This window comes from Acanthopagrus latus, chromosome 13 (assembly GCF_904848185.1).
Source record: "Acanthopagrus latus isolate v.2019 chromosome 13, fAcaLat1.1, whole genome shotgun sequence".
In the NCBI taxonomy this organism is placed as follows: domain Eukaryota; kingdom Metazoa; phylum Chordata; class Actinopteri; order Spariformes; family Sparidae; genus Acanthopagrus; species Acanthopagrus latus.
In genome coordinates this window covers 23,692,718-23,714,444 of record NC_051051.1, presented here as the reverse complement: position 1 = coordinate 23,714,444, position 21,727 = coordinate 23,692,718, and the positions used below count along the sequence as shown (strand labels likewise).

General features: G+C 40.9%; 1 protein-coding gene across 3 annotated transcripts in view; it reads right to left on the bottom strand.

The window, feature by feature from the left end:
* The window catches only part of jade2 (jade family PHD finger 2), a 187,133-nt gene that overhangs the window by 84,181 nt on the left and 81,225 nt on the right, over nt 1-21,727 (bottom strand). For all 3 annotated transcript variants that reach the window (XR_005078508.1, XM_037119163.1, XM_037119164.1), the window contains exons 5-6: nt 5,971-6,119; nt 1,190-1,401 (exon numbers count right to left, since the gene is read on the bottom strand). Coding sequence is in view for 2 of the 3 variants with exons in the window: in XM_037119163.1 (XP_036975058.1) it covers nt 1,190-1,401; nt 5,971-6,119 (361 nt within the window). In the remaining variant the exon portion in view is untranslated. The remainder of the gene's footprint in view (nt 1-1,189; nt 1,402-5,970; nt 6,120-21,727) is intronic.

Genomic DNA, 21,727 nt, shown 5'->3' with positions numbered 1-21,727 from the left:
ATAATTCTTTCCCCCTGCTTCAATGCAAAGCCAACTGGCTGCTAGCTGTAACTTCTTATTATGTGGATAGATATGTCGCAACTGCAGAACATTTTCTTAACCTCTCTTGGCATCAGCTTACAGATATGACAGTGAGGACGCAGCTTCTGTACACGAGGCGCAACTGAGAATAAATCAAAGGTGTTTCAGGCACTTAAGGAGCAGTGTTTTCTGCGCACTTCGAAAGTTTCTACTCAAGAAAAACAAACAAACAAAAAAAAACATAAAAGGTCTCCTTCAAAATGTAAAAATGTAGTGTCCTTTGTACCTGTGTCTGGTGTCATAAGTTCTAGTGACCTTTAGATGTCAGTGATTGTTGGATTAAAGAGGTACGCAATGCGCAGGAGGGACTGGAAAGATCACATTTTCTCGTAATAATCCCATTTTTATTTCATATACAGCAGAGATTAATATAAATTTAACAAGTAATTCTTTATAAATAATTTAATAAATACAACCCGGTTTCCAACAATGGAGAGAAACACAGTGTGTAAAACATGAATAAAACAGAATATGATTATTTGCTAATCCTTCTTGGTATCTGTTCTACTGAACACAGTAATGTTCAAAAACACAAAGTTGAATTATGATTGTAAATATATGCTTAATCTGAATTTGATGCCGGCAACACGTTTCAGCATATGAGGCTGGTGCGAATAAAGAAAAAATAAAAACAGCAGTTTGGCACATTCCTCCGAACACGAGATGGTTCTGCAGTTGGAGGCAGCTTAAGTGGAGGTTAAGTAGCTGCAGCCTGATGACACTGACGGTGTGTTAGTGCCAACGGGGCTGCTGCAACAATTAACACTGTGTCAGTGTGTAACAAACACAGCAGAGCCGCCGAAGCCTCAGGTTGTCACCGTTCGTGAAGCTGCTACTGTTTGTGAACTTTCATGCCGCTGATAAATGAATTCAGAGGGAAGAAAATACGAGTATCACACCTAGAGCCGCTCCGAGGAAAATAGCAAAAACCTTTCCCTTTGAACAACCTTGATTTTGTATTTTACATTCACGCTTTCAGCATTTTAAACGGTTTCCCCCCCAAGAGTGACTTGCTTATTCTGAAAAGCCAAACGGATTTTTAAAAGACACACAAGCACACAGGAGCACACACGCGTCTGCACAGAGGGATGAACTCTTAAATCTTTACCTGATGGACGCAGACGTTGCACTTGTCGCAGAAGACCATCTCGTTGCCGTCCTCTCCCTCTGGCGAGCGGCAGACGTCGCACACCACGTCTTCGTCGTACTCGATGCCCAGGCCTTCCTCCGTCTCGATGGCTTGCCGCATCTTCTCCTCGCACACACTCTCCAGCTCGACCAGCACGCACTCCATCGTCAGCTCGTCCAGCTCTGGCAACGCTGGCGGCGGTAAGACAAAAAGAAAAATGATTAGTTTTAGTTTATCCTCTCATTCTCGACTAGAGGACCGAGAATATTCATCTGCAACTGTGGTTAGGCAGGAAAGGCTGAATGTTTGCTGGTCGCTCTTTTCCGGAATTCAAAAGTGTTGAGAGCAGAGGTTGAGACGTGACTGCTGGTTGTCATGATGAATATTTAAGAAAACATTCAGTGAAGTACAGACCAATTCAAACCGGGTGTGCGGCAGCAGGGTCAACACTTCCAACAGTTTTCTTTTAGTTCACGTTATCAACAAGGACAACAGTACTAAGAAGCTGCACGCAGGAATCTCAAAATGAGTGAGCCAAATTACCAAATTCCAGCTATTTTTGGCCAGAGCACTGTCTCACACTTTAATTGGAAAGGCACACAGCTTTCGTTTTCGCAAGTGCACCTCACACAGGTCACTGTCTGTTTACTTTTTGGATTAAAATGTGCTGAGAATTAGCTGCAGGATGTGGGAGTATGTGGAGCTGCAGCTGACTCCGTGTTAACCCAAGAAAAGCAGCGAAAGGCTACATGTGCTCTGTCACTATGAGAACATTTTACTATCAAAGCCAGAAAACGATTTAATTTGCCAGTGAGCCCGTCTTGCCGACAGCTCAGTTCACCATGCCAGTGTAGACATTAGCATTAGTGTCTCTGCCCCGTTTGCATCTCAAAGTAATGCATTGCTCCAAGGCTGGTTAATAGTTTATGAAAACTGATTGAACTGGCTATTGCAGGCTTTCTTCCTCATGAAAAAATTAAGCATGTGAGGTAAAAGGAAAGTAAACAGTCTGGTTTTTAGGACGCTGCGATGAGGCATACCATTATCTCATTACATGCAACATCATGACAGTGATTATGGTAACAGTGGGGCATGAAATCAAGATTTTCTGAAATAAAGATGATTTAAAAAAACAAACATTTTAGATTATGTTACTGGGAGACTCAATTATGGCACAAGGTCATTGCAACTCAATCGTATTTTCAAGTAATAGAAGACATTAAGAGGATCGTTTTTACATTCAGTATTTACATTGTTCTGTCACATTGTCTCTTGCTGCCTCGCCTGAATGCTCCCAGCAGCAAGAAAGAAACTTCTGCTGTCCGGGCTTCTGTAGTTGAGGATTATTTATTGATTTATTTGAAGGATTCAGCACTCCTTTGGGAGTTTTTTTTCTTTTTGTGGAGCTGAGCATCCTGTGCCTCTATTATTTATGTCACTCAATCCCTTCCCATCCAATAATAAATGAAATCAAAACTTTATTTACCCATTCTTGGGCATCTCATTGCGAACGCGGTTAATGTGCAAACAAGTTTCGACGGAAACATTGTCATTCCACATTATTTTGAGGATGTAACATCAAGTTAAGTTTTTAAGTGAACTCTTGAAAACAGGTCAATGTGTGAATCATATGCATGTCATTATGTAATGAAGGACTGAAAGGAAGAAACTGTGCAATTGTTCTGTTTTCGTAGATATAGAAGCTGTAGGAAGTGGAAGGAAGTAGAGTTAAAAATTAACCGGCTGTGACATTTACGTCACAAACTCGTAGTCGTCTGTAGTACTTCTGTGTTTTTACTTTTTTCTTCTGTCGGTTTTCCGTGTTTGTACATGTAACAGCAGTGTTTTCATGCAGATGCACATTTGTCATTGTGTGTGTGTGCTGATGACTGCACCTATCTGCCTGAAAGTAAGACAGCAGCCAACATGCACGTGCACACAAGACAGACACATAACCTGACATTTCTACTTTATTAGTAATATCAAAACGCTATGAGTCCTGATCTGAGGTACCAGGTGTTTTGTCTCTTACTGCTGGGATACAATCGTCAAAGTGTCATTGCTATTTCCTGCAGACGCCCTAAAAACTCATTGCTTCCTCTCTTTTCCAGTTATAATGAGTTAAATTATATTTGTTTTGTTGAGCATGCGGGTTATTTATATCATTATCACGGGATAACAACTGTTGTTTCCCAGAGATCACAAGTTAATTGTGTCATCGTCACACGCTAACACTGTTAGCACACTGTTGTTTTTTTGCGAGATAATGAGATCCGGTAGCCAAAGCTATATACTGTAAGACTCCATTCACTGCAGGAACCCACTGCAATAAGTGTAGCAATGTCAGATGAACAAGGCATATCAATCGTTCAGTCAATTTCTTCAATCAAGACCTGACACAAGCCGAAATTGCTTCAGTCAGATTTGTATTCACTCAAAAACTCATTTAGTGAAAAGCATAAAAAGCCCAAAACAAATGCAGAAAAAAGCTTTTCTGCCTACACAAGCGTTCAAGCCGTCAAACGTCATTGCTCTGCTGTGATCCTGAATTAACAGTGTCGTGAAAACAACGCTTGTTGTCTGGAGATCTCGGCACTATTACCTCCTTAACTTATTCAAACACCATTTGTTATCCCGTGATAATGACATAAACTACTTGTGATCTCAAGAAAACAAATACAATTTTATCCGGCAGCTGTTATAATGATGGCAGCAGTCGTGGTGATGATAACGGAGAGGATAATAATAATGATGAGGATGATGATGATCACTGAGCTGCTCGATGTGAGGGCGACAGCAGTGACGGAGGATGATGATAATAAATGAGCGTCTGAAGCACCTTTTCACACAGACGTCACGACTTCAGCAGGCCTGTAACTGACTTACTTTGTGTAACTTACTTACTTTCCAATCCTAAGTAAGTTACAAGTTTTCATGTTGTGTAAAAAGCAGTTGTACTTGTGCCCACCTTTGTGCCAATAGGTGTCTTAAAATAAGGTGTAGTAAGGCACATTGATGGCTATCTTGAGGCAGCAGAAACTGTATTGCCCCATTGACCAACAAATACCTGCTCCTGGTAAAATCGGCTCTTACAGGGGATTGCAGATGACACTCTGATTGGTTTGATTTATGCTGCTCCCAAAACACACCTATGATCAACTAAAAGTCTTAAAACAACCCCTTTTTTCACCTGCACTTCACTTTCACACCAAGGTTATGCTGTTTACCAAGCAAAAGGAAGTCGGACACACCCTTGAATGCACCTGCACCATGGATCGTTTAAGTAGGACCAAGACAGTTGCTTCGCTGGATAATCTTAAAATCTAATTAACCCATCTCTGGACCCAACTGAAGAAAGTGTTTAAAAAAACCCACAAAATTACAGCATGCCCAGTATCAACACTCTGTCTCCCAGTACACACACTTTGACACACGTATACTGTTAGTATTAGGGCTGAGATAGGAAATGCTGAATCATCCCACGATGAGTCAAGAGACATACGATCTCATCCAGCAGAACCAATCAACCTGTTTGTTTGGTCTAGCATTGAAGGTTATGAGAAACAACCCACTTCTGCTCCTGGAGGAGCCTGTGTGTGTGTGTGTGTGTGTGTGTGTGTGTGTGTGTGTGTGTGTGTGTGTGTGTGTGTGTGTGATTAAGGGACATTGCGTCCCAGAAATAAGGTCTGAAACCCCAGCGGGGATTTATAAACACAATTACTATGCTTTATCTGAAAGGAGGCGATCAGATATCAAATAAAATGGTGGAGATGGGAGAGATGCTCGGGGTCAGCAGTTGTCACCATGGCAAAATGGAGGCTGGAGCAAAGCAGAGGAGGGAATGAGGGACAGTAAATGTAAAAGAAGAGGAAAAGAGAAGATGTGGAGAGTAGGTGGTTATAAAGACCTTTCAGTCTTTTTAAAATGTGACCTGCAGGGTGAACGAGGGGTCTAAAGGAAGTTCAGACGTTAAAATAACAAGAGAAAGAAAAAGATAACTCTGTGAAATAATATCAAAATCAAATTTAGCTCAAAACCAAAAACCACCCCTCTGCCTGTCTAATCTTTCTGGGAACCTCGGATGACGCGATTGTTCTGTCAATCTGCAAAAATCGGCAGCTTTAATCATCCATGTGTCTGTTAATACCAGTTTATGCTACCCCAGCAAAACACCTCCGAAACAACTGAGTAATTAAACAATAAATCAACGGCCAGAATATTAATCTGTGATGTAATTTATCACAATTTTGAAAGCAGCCTTCAAACACATGAACACATACTTCCTGATCACACCGACACTTGTTGGCCAGCTGGGAGCAGCTAGTTCACTACAAGTTACATCAAATAACAGTCATATTAAATGTCAAAATCAGATAATCAAAGTGAAATAGCACAAAATGCTTCCCGCTCTCACTGTCGGTGGGGTGTGTTGTGCTTTGTGCTAACCGGATTAGCTGCTGAACGACCGTCTGTTGCTACAGCAGCTCGTTCTTTAACTCACGAGCTGTGAGCTGCGTGTGTGTGTGTACATTATTGTCATTGCTAACTGTGTCCAACTACCTCATGTCCCATGCACATGTAAGAAAATACTGAACATCATCTTGACAAAAGTAAGAAATTAAGGTCACCTTTTTCAGAACTCATCGCTGTCAGGCTGGCATGTTAGCAATGGGAATGTTTTCATCGTCAGAGCTTTTTTTGAAAAATATAATTTATCAAATAATTTATCAAAATGAGCCTGTGAGTCAGTGAGCACTCACCCATCTGTCTGAACTCGTAGTTGACCAGCTCCAGCCAGGCGACGTCCAGGTCGTCCAGGTCATAGCAGCTGTAGCGCTGGGTGGGAGGAGGCTGGCTGTTGCTCTCCTGGCTGTCGTTGGACAGACCACCTGTCAACTGCGGCAGCAACCTGGAACATGCACAGAGATATTCAGAGAGAGTTTATCATGTGGTCTGGAAATACAGGGGAAAAAAACCTTGTCCCAACATCTTAAAAAACTTGCTTCAAGTTTGGATCCAAACATGGAGCCACCACTTGTATTACAAATAACTGAAAACAAATAAAACTAATTATTGGACTTGTTAATGGGTAATATCCAGCTCTTGACTGACAAATGTATTAAGTAATAACAGAGAACATGGAGTGCTGTGGTTGCTGTATCAGCACAATGTTAACCCTTGTCCCAATACGACACAACCTCAAGTATGTTATTGCTAAATGCCTCATATACAACATTTGCAGCTGCATCACACATAAAAGTGAAAACGTTGGATCATAACAGTTTTATTTTAGCTGTAAATGCATTTTATTTTTATAGTCCGTCCTCTAATGGATTCTGATACACCATCTGGACTGGAGATTTTTTTTTCTGCATCACATATAAAACTGTATTCCTTGAAATTGTACTTATTAAACAAAGACTGAATCAACTCTCACTGTAGGTTTGTGTCACATTCATACAGTTCAATCCAGGCATCAAAGGTCAAGGCACCTAAGATCCCAAGATCCACATTTAGGTGTCATCAATCAAAGAGAGACAGCAGAGTTTCTCTCACCTTGGAGCTAGCTTGACAGCTAGCTCAACACCTTAGACTACCTCTACTGAAATAAACATATTCAGATATATGAAAGAAAACAGCCACTGGACAACAGCATTTGATAAAGTAGGAAAAAATTCAAGTAAAAAGTTCAAGTACAAGGTCTGAAGCAATGTTGTCCCATCCTCATAATTTCTAATGTAGCACATATTCTAACAGCATGAATGTCTTGATTATTTTTCATAGACAAAATATTAAAAAATAAAAAATTTAAATTACAACAAACACTCATAAAATATTGTCGTCACATTCAATTTTAGGCAACTAGCAGCATCTGTCAGCTGTACAAGAATTTTGGAAAGCAAATGAATGATATAAAGTTTATATATTGGCAGGTCTTACACAGAATCTGCATGAAACCCAACATATTTTCAAATGCCGTCCGTGAATGCTCTCTGACTAACAACAAAGTCCTGCACTCCTCATGACAACAGCAACGACTGGGCGGCCCTTCTCATGTCTCGGTCTCTCCCTTACAGTCAAGTCCTGACCTCGTGGTCCAGAAAGACGGAATCAGAGTTTGACAAATGCCAAAAAAGCCACACACGCACACAGAGCCATCAAAACAATGACAAATCAAGTGGTTGTACGCAGCAGTGACAGGAAGCTCCTCCAGGCAGTGTCTGGTTCTCTGGAGCCTCGGGCCTGAATGTCTCCCTGTCAACAACGGCAGGAAATGGGGTCAGGAACTCTGCTTGACCCACTGGGAACCAATAAAGACTCAAACACGCTCATGCACAAGTTCGTGCGCACACACATGCAGGCTCACATAAAACATCTGGACACTCTGAGGACTAATAGATACATAAAAGTAAAATAGTAAAATAAGGCAGATGCGCACTAAACACACACAAGCCACCAGACGGGGGGGAGACACCAGCCGAGTAAGAAGAGGAGCGCTGACACACTGCATACATCACACACACTCACACACTGTTTCTCCACAACAGCTCTGTGTTTTGCGTAGAAACACACAAATCACAAACGGCCGATGCTTCAAACGCCCGCCTGGTGCAGTCGTGACCTTTGTGTGAAAAGGTGAAGTGCTTCAGTGATCACAACAACAAAACAAAACAACCTTTGACTCGCTGTCCCCCCCTCCGTCTTCAACACCTCATTATCACACCGCTCATCTATTATCATCATCCTCCGTCACTGCCGTCGCCCTCACATCGAGCAGCACTGTGATCATCATCATCCTCATCATTATCGTTATCCTCCCCGTTATCGTAACAACAGCTGCCACTATTTAATTCAGTAAGCTTTCGATAGAGTGATATTTCACATGAGTTGCTGGTTGCAGTGGGACATGGAGAGTTACAGAAACAAATACATACATGCTTTTCATGATAATAGATAGAAACAGCTAAGGAGAAATAAAATATTGTCATGTATTGAGTTTGCACTGATGTGATTTTACTGTTGCACCACCATCATCGAAATAAGAGCTGAATCAGTGTGGGAGTTATTCAAATACACCAGAAAATATGTAAATAGGTATAATTATAGCATATCAAACAATAAAACATCTAATTATGTCCACAGAAAATGTTTAATTTTTAACTCCTTCCAACTCCTCCAGTTATCTCTTTCTGTCTTCATGATCTGGTCCCTCATCTCTTCCTGTCCTCCATCCATTCAAGCATTCAATAGTGTGGACGATGCTCCCCGTGGCTTATTTTGTGTATGTGCAGATGGATCCTTGTATCACCATATCAACCGGGCTCAAGTGCATTTCCAATTTTTTACAGCTATTCCTCGTTCTCTAGTGCATTCTTGTTCCTCAGGACAGCAACAAGAGGTAGTGGTTGAAATTTCCCCCTTTGAAACAGGACAACCCTTCAAGACCCTCATGCATCATCAGTTGTCGTTCATGCTCCCATCCTGCCAGTCTGCACTGATATTACAGTTGTAGTATCAAGACCAGCACCTTTGCTTCCCTACTTTAGTTCAATTTCAGGCGCCATAAATATTTTGCAGAATTTGCTTATTGGCCTACTGCTTCTGCTTCCATCTCTGCTGCTGTACGACTGGTCAAATTCACAAGGGTGCCAACAACACAGAGGTTTTGAGCTATCTGACAGGGGTAAGGGGAATATCTGGATCAGGCCCTCATCAACATCCCAGTGTTTTCCACTGCTGATGCTGCAGCCATTAATGTCATAAAAAATATAGATCTGATCCATGTCTGTCGGTTAATTACCATTTTAGATCATCAGTTCACAATCAATGGAGAAAAAGGTATAATCTTTATTGAATCCAGAAATCTACTATCTTCGTGTGAGGACAAAATGGCAGAAAACTGAACCCTGTTTTGGCCCGGTATCAGGCTGATATCTGATACCGGGCAAACAGGCCAGGCCGGTCAACTGGCAGGGGAGAAAGGACAGAGACAAAGACACACAGGAGACACACACACACACATTCACAGGAAGAATAGGTTTCATACTGGAGACACTGGGCCGGTTGTTTCTGTTATGTAACGTTAAAAGCAACTTCAGCGTCTTATTACACTGGTGGGCGGTGTTATTGCATTATCAAAGGCTAGGCCCGGTGTTGTTCTATAGTTCCTGTTACTGTCAACAAACCAAATGAAAAGACCAAAACCAACAGTGTGTCGGTGATTCTCACTTGTTAAAAAGAAATAAGGTTAAATCACTGCAGATTAAGACACACACTTGCTTCCCTGATTAGCATTTAGGACGGCAAGAAAAAGACATTAAATCTTTGGATCTACGGAAAATACTTGGTTGATTGAGTCTAACCAGGCAAACACTGACTGCCAGGTCATCAATGTGATAACCAGCCAGTGGTGTAATACACTGAGATGTTATCAGCAGAGTTCTGTTGGGGTTTATGATATTCTTGGCTTTGTTTATTCTAATATGGGCTTTATTAAATTTAGTTTTATGAGTCTATTGCCGTTTGTTTGGCCTCTAGCTGTGACTGGCAGTGTTTTGCTTCAGCAACACTGGGATGAAACTGAAAGAGTAAAAGACGGAAAAGGAGAAAAGAAATGAGGATGAGAAGAACAACATGAAAATAAGACATTTGGAGATGATGATACATGGAGCAAATTGAAAAAAACTGAAAGTGAGAGAGATTTAAAAAGTGACATAAGCTCATGTTAGGTAAATTTACTGCGTATTTCTAACCCGCCTGTCCAGTATATTATCTCTCTATCACTGGCGTGGTGACATTTAAGGAGAGCTCCTGGTTCGGATGTCGGAGGTACAGGAGCCAAAACATGAAGTGAGACATGAAAGGAAAACATCGCCTCATAATAATGTCAAGCCATCCCATCTAACAGGGTGTGAGTCAATAGGGGTCAGAGCACAATGTGTTCTTCCACTGGTGAGTATCATGTATCCTACACACACACGCACACACACACACACACACACACACACACACGCACACACACACACAGATCTTACATAATGTAGGTAAACAAAACCATGTGCAAAAGGTCTCCAGACCGTCCAGGCTTTATCATGACTACAAAGACGGAGGTAAAGTGCAGAGTCATCAGTCAACACTGAAGACAATTACAGCTCTTTGTCAGACTGTAAATAGATTTTCTGTTTTTTGTTTTTTTATGGGGTTAAGACCAGTCTTGAGAAATGTATATGCATCTAAAGAGCTTTAAAAATATGGACTCAATTTAGATGTTTTTGATTTAGATTCAAGTAATATCAAAGATAATAACTGTGAGTCAGCTCAAATATTATTCCCAAGTGTTTCTCAGTAGTAGTTTGGTTTATGAACTATGTTGTGATGTATTTGTGTAAGTAAGCATTATTATAATGGACTTATGATGTTTTCACCATACATTACCTTTTATTTCATTTCTATATCTGTGGTGAGAAATATTGGAAAACATTAAGTAAAAACTATAAAATTACATTACAAGTAGTCATTTTTTTGTCACAGGCAATAAGTTACTTCTACTAAAAGATTGCACCGACACCAGAAACACAGTATAACCGATTTCTCTTCCGAATACAGAAAATACAGATACAGAAAAAAACTCCAAACACATACAGACACATTTGTATGAATTTCTTTTTGACAGTATCGTATGCAGATATGGTATCATTTTAAACACAAAGTATTAATTGAGTATTTAAAAAACAAACAAAAAAAACAATACTTCTGACAACCTCACACAGTTCAGTAGAGGTTGTACAGCTAATACAGCATTTTAATCACCAACTTGACTCTTGTACATCAAATATGTAAGCCCCCGCCCCCAAGCCCCCTTTGAACCAATCATCAAGGTATAGTTAGAATATTTCTAGAGAACAATAACAATCTTAAAGAAGCTTTCTAAATCACTTCTGTTTACATTTAGCAGTCTTAATGAGGAGAGCAGCGGAGGGGGAATATTAAGACGTTCCCTCCTTGGAATCACAACAATACGACGGCTGAGTTTTGCTTTGATCTTAATGGTGCGTCCCATGAAATATTTATCAGGAGGAACTACACACCGTGGGGCTCTGATTCTTAAAACAACGCACCCCAACGCGCCCCTCCATCCCTCTTGCGGCTCTGAGGCCCTGAGGAGAAGTGTTTTTGGTTTACGACACAGGATGCGTGTCTGGGGAGCAGCAGAGTGGGAACTGTAAAGTATATCTTGTGGCGTAACACTGCTGAATAGGTTGTTATATGAGCACGGGCAGGGAGGACAGGTGATTTATATGTTTGAGTGAGTGCGTGAAAGAGAAACAAGGAGATAGCGCGAGCGAGAGAGACCTGGGTCAAATAACTGATGCGAATACGTTTTCTGCATTTGACCGACTTTAAATAAATCCTCAGGCAGATCAGTGGAGTCAGCTCCAAACTCAGGATGATGTCTCTTAAAAAAGTGAACTTCAAGTAGTACATATAGTACTAAAATATATTTGATATAGTGCCAGGAAAGTAAGATACCTAAAATTAATATCACTTCGAAGTATGATATGGCTATTTTAGTTTTACCATGGCAGAAAAATCAATGTATTTTCACAGCTTTAACTTCCAGAGTAAACAGAAACAACAGGCTTCATATGTAAACAAATTCCTATTTTACATCACTCAGCTTCATTCATAAACTGCAAAAATATGTAAATAAACACACTAATCTCTCTCTCTTTCTATATAAATATATATATCTATATTATATGGCAGGAAAATAAGGTTTGTAAGATTTAAGTTCTCATTTTCTCTCAGTACGTAAGTTAACTAGCACACTAATAAATATTAAAGTCCACATTAAACAGAGGACTGAGTATTTGCTTCTGCATATTTGCGTGTTTCCTGTAAAAACAGTCAGGTAGTGAGGGGCTTGTTATTGTAGCAAATAGCTGAATGTGAATTATGCCCCTCGCCATTCAGGTACAAGCAGCCGAGTCTGTCTGACCGGATAAGTGATGATAGAGGCTGGCCAGCCACGCCTTGAGCGGGACCTAACGCAGCGTCTAAGACTGACAGCGTTCAGTTTGATGACAGGGGATACAGAGCCAAGGCACTTTTCTTGCAGAGTTTGCTGCATGACTAAATGAGCAAGCGGTAACTCGCTAACAGCAGCTGAGCTCTGTAAACCACCTCGGCACTGGATTCCATGTTTTCAAATTGGTCACACAGTTTGGACCCGACACCGGCTGTGTTCACTCGGAGCTCTGCACAGTTAGCCGCCGTTAGCTGTAACTCTGGCCACAAGTGAAGTCATGTGTTCATCAGGAAACTGTAAATCACAGAGGGTTCAGAAAGAGCGACTGAGGGACATTAGAGGGAAAAACTAGAAAGTGTTGTCTCCATAAAAAAATGATTCAGTTTCATCCAAATCAGCGAGTGAATTTATAAAATTGTATTTTTTGTTCAGTAATGAGTGAAATACTCCAGTGTCACCAGTGGCGTCTTTTGGACACAGAATCTCAGTTCTGTGCCGCTCCAGCAACTCTTAAAGTTCAAGATTGATTAATGCATGGATATTATGGGCTGACATTTGTTGGATTAATCTTATGTAAGGGTACAAATAAACTGATTTTAAGTCATTTTTTGTTAAATAGGTGCACAATGTGACTGTGGATGTGATCAAACATGGTTGAAAGTTTCATTTCAGCTTGACTTAAACTCAAATATTTGTACATTTTCTGACACTGACATTGTCATATATTATCTGGGTTGGAGAGGTGCTGTTGAATCAAATTGTGTTATACTGAGAGATGATTTCTTATCTCTCAGTATGACACAATATGATTCAACAGCACCACAAACTACGGCCTCCGTAATGACCTTAGAGTTGAATCGGCACCATTAAAACTGAACATTACACATTACACGTTACCTCGGTATTGTTGTATCAGACCGCATTACGTAAGCTAGATAAAAGAAATTGTGAATGAAAGGCTGTGACATGACAAATGACAGCTTTAGAACTTGATATTAAAAGGCTGACAGTCAACCTAGCCTTTGCTCCTTGTCCTCACTTCCATATGTTCCTCACCACTGTGTAAATCTCACTTTCCTCCTTTTCATAAAACGTCAATAATAATCTCCTCTCAAGGAGCGATGAAGTGGATGGTGTTTACATAAGACATTTCCAGTGTGGGCAGAGCGACAGCGGCTGAGCTCAGCTCTCGGTCTGACTCCCTGCCCACACAGGACATGTCTAGTTTAAACAGACATCAACTCCTGACAGATCACTCATGAAGAGCAGGAAGTCCTTCTAAACCAGGCTGGAAATGTATATGAGGCTAAACGGAAAAAAAGGGGGAGGCAGAGGGTCACGAACGGCAGAAAGTAAGAAACAGATGAGGGAGAAAGACAAATGAGCTCGGAAAAAATGGGGATTAAAGGGAGAGGAGAGAAAAAAATGGAGGATGGAAGGAATTTAGGGATGATATGATGAAAGAAAGACATCATTAATATTATGAGCTTCAGCCTTTGAGAGATTCCAACTACTGTTCACATCTGCCAAACATCCCTCACCAACTGCTCTGCTACCTGAGTTTTTAAACTACCTCAGAGAAATCCTCTTATTTTCAGAAAAACGTTCACTTCTTCAAGATGTGCGAAGACAGCTTCTTTATGAATATCAGCTTTAATCAATAGTGTCAGTTTTAATGTCTAATATTATTATTATTAATAGTCTCAAGGTTGCACACAGCAAAGCCAATAGAATGTTAGTATAATCTAGAAGTGACAGCGCTTGCTCCACAGTCTGTCCACATCTGAAGTGGAGGCAAACAGCTGAATCAGTTACCATCACGTCGGGAAGTCTGAGAAGAAAAACCTCACTGCTAAAGGTCAGATACACCAGGCTGATGATCGTCAATTAGACATGTTTTATGCAAGAGAGTTATTTATCAAGTTATTTTAAAGTTCTTATTAGTCAACTGGAATCTGAAGACACACCAGAGCCGACCACAGACAAGGTGAGCAGAGCTGACTCAGGCATGTGTGAGCTGACCAATCACAGCAGACTAGGGTATTCAGGAAGAGGGCCTTGAAGAGACAAAGCTAAATCAGAGCATTTCAGGTGGGGACAGTGCTGCTGCACCGGACAGTACAAGAACCTGAACATTAGCAAAATATGTCTTGGTTAAAGCTGCACTCTTTGAAATCACAATTTCAACACAGGAAAAAGCAGTGAAGTCAAACGAAAGGGTGGACTACAAGAAGAAAAAAAGAAAAATGGAAAAAAGATGAAGAGAGCTAAGAGGGGATGGAAATAAGTTTTGAAAAGCAGAGGAAGAGAGAAAAAAGTTAGGAAGACAAAAAAGCTAGTAGTTGAAATACGACTGAAGGATGCTCTTCGTTCAGTGTTTCAGCAATTTAACTTTAAATTCAAAAGCAGTTTTCAACAAGCTCCTCTCTTTTCCTGACATGATATCCACTGACAACATGTTGAGTGAATGTAAAAGCTGCTAACAAAGCTGCACTGTATATTATCTGTGCAGTCACAATGTCACAGACAGCAGATGTGACAGAAGAATACGTTTCTTTTACTCTCTGCAAAGTCTGCAGACAAAACGCTCTGGTTGGTACGCTCCAAAAAACTTGACGATAAGGGTGTTACTCTGAATGTGAGATTAAACCACTTGTTCAGACATACCATTCTTGTCAGATGCAAACAATCACTTCCCTGTGCGTTTGCATTGAGTGTGTGTGTGTGTGTGTGTGTGTGTGTGTGTGTGTGTGTGTGTGTGTGTGTGTGTGTGTGTGTGTGTCTCTGAAATAATCTCTCATTCTTGAAATACCTCACTGTCACAGTACGGCTGAGAAAACCGGCTAGTCCCTTTTCTTCCCTGTAATCCCTCTTTTTCTTCCCCTAGTTTTCACACCAGACTGTGTGTGTGTGTGTGTGTGTGTGTGTGCGCGCGCATGTGTGTGTGCACGCATGTGTGTGCGTGTGTCCTGTGCCAAGAGCCCCTTATCCTTGGGCGACCCATACAAATACCCCCCTTCTCTAAAACATACTCCCATATCTGCATGCAGACTGGAGCATCGGGCAAATATCCAATAGGACACAGGGTTTTTTTTCCAGGGGAAACCATGTGTGTGTGTGTGTGTGTGTGTGTGTGTGTGTGTGTGTGTGTGTGTGTGTGTGTGTGCTACATCTTTCTGCATACTTTCTTATCTGCCTGTGAATCATTTTTTTATAGGACTGGGCAATATGACAAAAAAATAAAGAAGAAAAACACTGTCTGTATTATTGTCTGCATATGCAAAGACATACTTAAACCTTATTATATGCTAATCTGACAGCTGATGAATGTGTTGTGCTCTCTCTTTTTCTCTGCACTGGTAGAGTCAAACTGAGCACATTACACTTCAAATGATTCTTTTTATTGGCGACGTGGTGACTGCAGAAGCAAATCACAACACAACACTGACATATTGTCAACTAATGAGCTGACAGGGTGAACTAACTTCTTGCCTACTCACACGTTATGGCAAACTAATGACTTAAGTTTAATATGCACTCTCCTTTGAGCTCCATTTTGGGTCTCCACCAACTCTATGGCTGCACTATGTTCACTAATTATTCACTGCTGTGTTGACTTGTTCAGTGCTGGTGTACTAGGGGTACAATTTAAGCAATTTTTGTTATTGGCAAAGGACTGCTATAACAATCTATCATTAGTTGATCATTAATATATAAAATACATTGATATTTTTCCATTAGAAATCTGTTTAAACCACTGTCTTGTTCTATGTGGAATCAGGCTACATTAAGAGTTAGATGAACAGACAAAGTAACCACCAAGTTACATGAATGTTAAACTAAAAAACACAAAACAATGCAGAGCTCCTGTTTGTCTGTTTTCAACACCTGACTCAACTCAATTTATATCTGCATATGATGTATTTAAGATTTTTTTTATATCACAAATGACTTGTATCTAATTAAAAATAGGGCAGGGTACTCCCTGGACAAGTAGCCAGCTCATCGCAGGGCCCTCACTGATGAGCAAGGTGGGGTTCAGTATCTTGCTCAAAGACACTTTGACGCCCTCTAATTAAATACAAAACAGTAAAGTAAAGTTGGCCAGAAAACTAATGCAATGAGCTGAAAAACATTGTACAGCCTGTGGTGTGGCCTGAGTGAATGTGGAAATATCAAATCTTTCTTTCATTTTATAACAAATAAAAGACATTAAATGCTGGTGCAGAAATAGAAGCCTTTTTTTTACGAATGCCTTCGACCCTACATTGTCTGCATATCCTGAAACACACTGACACATAAGCGTGTATGAAGACGCAGGTAGCAGAGAGGGGAGGAATTGGACTGACAGAACCAGGCAGATGTTGATAAATTGTTGAAACGTGAACACACACATATATTTCTGGATTGCTGCAGTGCTTCTTTGGTGAAGTGAGTCATCTTCATGCCATATTTATGTGGAAGAACACAAAGAAATCCCCTCTGCATGGATAGTCCATCTGTTATATTCATGTGCGATAAATGATGTAACTCTTTCCAAAACACGCAGAGATACTGTTATACAGTGTCTGTGTGAGCGGTGAGTCATCCTCATGCCATATTCATGTCAATAAAATCAATCATTGCCCGAAACACACAAATATCATTTGCACAGTGACCTTTCAGAGATGACTCACCCCTGTGTCGCTTTTATAGCAATCACCTAGAGAGCCACACACACACACACACACACACACACACACACACACACACACACACACACACACACACACACACACACACAGTCAACGATCATGTAAAGCAGTCTTTACAAAATAATCCCCTTTTCCTTCAGAGCGTGACCATTTTTCATCTTTCCCTCTTTAACTCGACAGATGCTCAATAAAACTGTCACCAAATCAGATCAGATGATCACGTTAAATGCAATATTAATTATCCTGGTTGGAGAGTAAAATCATCTTCGCACTAAGTATTGTCAGGCGGTAGAAGACAGAATAAGTTGTGAATATTAACATCAGAATATTAAAATATACTAGAACTAAGTTTTCTTGCAGCAGTACAAGAAGTTTGCTTGGGGGATTAAAACAGAATCGTTAATGTGAAGAACTCTCCCAACTTTATTCAACAGAAACACCAAGGACAGGATGTTACTGAGCTGCCCACACTGTTTGACTGACAGTTGATCTCTGGGAGGTGCAGCGTAGATCCACCGCAGTAATGAGTGCTGAGCACCAAAGATGGAGATAACATTTTTAAAAATGGGAATCCAGAGAATTTCCATTTTAAGTAGGAGCTCATGAATGAAGAATGTGGCTTCATTATAGTCTCTCCTCTCTTTCCGCCTTTCTCTCCCTCTGTGTCAGTGCCACTCACTCCTGCACTCTCCACCTCCTACTCGTTCTGTTTTTGTACGCGCTTTAAAATATCTGTCCATCACAACCAGATACATCAGCCGATGTCTGTGTCAGGACTGCACAATTGATCTCAAAGATATAGTAGATACAGTACACAAAGACTCCGCTGTGGTTGAAGATGGGCGTGTTCAAATGTTGCCAGCTCCACTTTTGAACCTTTGAATGAAAGTTCTGAATACCTACAACCTTTCCAGGACTATTGATTTAAAAACTTTTAAAAACAGTATTTATATCTATTCTATGTGTTTTGTTGCTGCTATAAGGCAGAAAAAACACTCTTAAACCCTGCAGACAGACACACACCTAACACAACACAATGCTGTACTATTTGGTTAGGAGCTACATGGAAACTCCAGGTTAAAATCTTGTCTTAGAAAATAATAAAATATAAATTAATCTTTTATAGATTAAGGAGTTACAGTCACAGGTATCAGGTGTATTATCGATGAACTACTTTCAGTTATTGACAAAATATTTTGACAATCAGAGTCCATCTTTTCAACAATTTAAAACTCTAAGGGTCATTTACAGAAACAATAGTTGTTCACATTCAGCACTGTCAATAAACACACACAGACAACTTCAGGCATTTGATTCTGCTAAAGCGAGGATGTGTAGTGTGGAGATGTACGGAAGTTAGTATGCTAACCAGCTAGCCTGTCCTGACACAGCTCCACAGCTACATCTGGCAGTGAATAGCAGTGATTCAAGTGATCTGCTGCCCCCCCCCCCATCTCTTTTTAGTATGAATTTGACATGTGGCTAATTCTTTATATACTGTGCCTTTAAAATGACAGGTCATGGCAGGATTTACAAAGAAACTACACCGCTGCTAATTTCATTTTTAAAATCTTGGATAGTTTGAAAGCTTGAAGTTGGATGTCACTTCTAGAGAGACTATGAAAAAAAACAATCTGCATGAAAAAAAATCATGTTTGTGAGCGAGTCGAAAAGATGTGTAGCTGTGTAAACAGAATATGTGAACTTCATGATATTTCTGAGGCTATCAAACTGCGGGGTCAGAGATTAAGGGGATTACTGTCTCATCCCCTGAACTCGTGGGGTTTTTCAGGAAGCTACTGTCACTGTGTGTGTTACAGTGGGCTGCCATTTTGTTCTGTGGTTCAGATGCTAGTACAGTCTGCCCGTTGTCATGGATATGACTCAGACTTATTAACACCACTAAAGCACTGCAGGCTATCGCACACACAATCACACGCATGCACACAGTGGAGCTACACACAGATACCGCTGAGTGCACACACAGATTGGCATGCAAACACACAATCAGAAGTTCTCAAGAGTGCACAGTGCAAACATACAGGGTACGCGCACGCTCGACTCTTGGTGTGTGACGCTGTTTGCTTTCCCTCTCCCCTCTGCAAACTCCCACTGTTCCTCCACAAACAGTTAAATAAAAAAAAAAGAAACACCGAAACTCATCCCCCCTCCCACCCCCAGCCCCTTTCTCTCTGTCCTGTCCTCAGAAATGTGCAAACAACGTTAAACAAAAGAGACGAAGCAGAGGAGAGGGAGGGAGGGAGGGAGAGAGAGAGAGAGAGAGAGAGAGAGAGAGAGAGAGAGAGAGAGAGAGAGAGAGAGAGAGAGAGAGAGAGAGAGAGTGTTTGTGCCTGGAGCAGGGTTTGGGCAAGCGAGGCGGGGGAATGTTTTCATTCATATTTTCCACCCAGTTAGTCGGGAGCCAGAGAGGCAGGGAGACAGAGACAGTGAGAGGGGCCAGAGACTCAGCAAGAGAGGATAAAAAGTGGAAGCCAGAGCAGACAGGAGACCAAAATGTATTGTGGCACACTTTCACTTCAGCTCTCCCAGCTCTCTGTTCTTTACCCTCCTCACCCTACATCCACCTGTAGCCATCCAGGGGTTAGAGTGCACGTTATGAACCCTGAAGCCAGTTATCTTAACAGTTTAATTCATCTTAATCCTCCTGAATCCAAATCCATCTGGGTTCAGCTTTCAACATTTTGAACACTACAGTTTCAATGGTGCTTAAATGTTCACAACCTGTAGCTACAACCTGCAAATTAGATGAGCAGCAGAAGAAAGTAAATATATATATGACACATTAGAATAAAAGGTGAAGTCTACAGAGCTACTTTCGCTGGAGGTCCATATTCAGAAGTGTTAGACTGGTAAGTTTCAAGTATTCATCAGAGATGTAATAAAAAATTAACTGGGAGATTCCAACCAGAACCAGAACCAGAGTCAACCCTCTGTTGGTCTCGTTAAACTCAGTCCACACATGATCACACAGTGGCATGACAATGTGAAGTTTCCTCCTCTGACAAACCAACTAACTATTTAGTTACTCGTGTTAGTAAACTTTTAACCGTTACTAAAATACTGCACACTTTTATTAGTAACTATTTCAGTAATCACATTTTAAATACTACTATAAAAAGAGAAAAAAAAAGTCAGAGCCACATTAAATAGGAATGTTTTTTTCATTTTTCTTTCACCGACAACCTGCATGCAATGCTGATTTTTCTTTCACAGCTTCTATACTTTCGATACTGTCAAATTCAGATGTATCTTGTTGAACCTGCAGTTTTTACCAAGTATTAAAATATTGATGCTTTGGACAACCTAACATGTCGGTATGTTAATCATCTACAACAGATATAAGCCTGCCACACGGTTGTTACGTTTTCTTAAATATGTGAAAAGAGAGAAGGTTAGATCTGTTAACGCCGGGGACAGGAAGATCCTTTATTCAACACAAGGACTCCTATCAGTGTGGAACAATACAGAACTGGCTTTCATCTCATGCTGTTTAGTGGCTCTGCGTCATCCTTGCATCTGTGCATACTTGCAGGCTGGACGTTTGCAACTCTACTTTATTTAGATTGATGTTTGTTTTGTTGGCAGTCCTCTCGTCTTCTGTTGGTACATTCACACAACAATCTGTTGATCGGCAGAATGACGTAAAGCGGTGTTGCATTGTGTCACATTAGTGTGTGTTCTCAGGCCCGCATGGACAACCTTGAGGGTGTGACACCAACAAAATCTGGACTCACTCTAAAAAAACAGGCGAGGGAAGCTTTGTATAACTTCCAAACACACAAGTTATTTCCGACGCCACTGCAGTAAGTGATGTGGCTGTTTAAAAGGGACAATAATCATTCTTTTTTTTTTTTTCAGAGTGCAGTGCAGTAAAATTTAAAATCTCCTGGACGAGGAAACAGTAACTCTGTCAGCCTGCTCATTGGCAGAAAAGAGTGACTGCCAAGCGCTCGGTTACTGTGCAAGCTGTTCAAGAGAAATTAGATTATCACTTCATGCCTTTGTTGGAACCAGATCCCATTCACATCAATAGTTTGAAAGAAAATCAGAGAGAGACCGACATGCATTGCAACAGTCCCCGTGTATGGCGGCCATATGAATTTCAATCGACTTGGATCATGCAGACGCTTCCAGCAAAATAAGGAACACATTACTTCACTGTGCCAATGCCATTATGTCAAGCTATCATAATCAGAATATTAACTTCTACTAAGTGCCCGCTCTAATGGCCCGGAGCATTGCAAAATAAAAAAAAAAGAACGTCAAAGAATTGGCACTTCATTGTTTAAGGAGTTTATATTTCAGGGCCTTGATGTGAACAAGTTTTGAGAACCAACAGCTTAACAAGCTTTCCACAGTCAGTCTGTCCTCGAGGCAGGAGAGGAATGTCACCCAACTGAGCCACAATGTTTCCTATGTTCCTTTTAGGAGGAAACACTAATACCTCTTTATATAAATGATTACACAACGCTTGGCCAGTGCACAAGGAGGGGCGCCATGTCTGTATGTGTGCATGTGTGTGTACGAGTGAGAGAGAGAATGTGTGTGTGTGTGTGTGTGTGTGTGTGTGTGTGTGTGTGTGTGTGTGTGTGTGTGTGTGTGTGTGTGTGTGTGTGTGTGTGTGTTAGAAAGGGGAGGAGGGGCTGGCTGAAACACACACAGATAAACATACACACTCTTTCACACATAAAAGACAGAAAAACAAACAAAAACAACCAGGCACAAAAACACAGATAGACGTGGACACACACACACACACACACATACAGACAC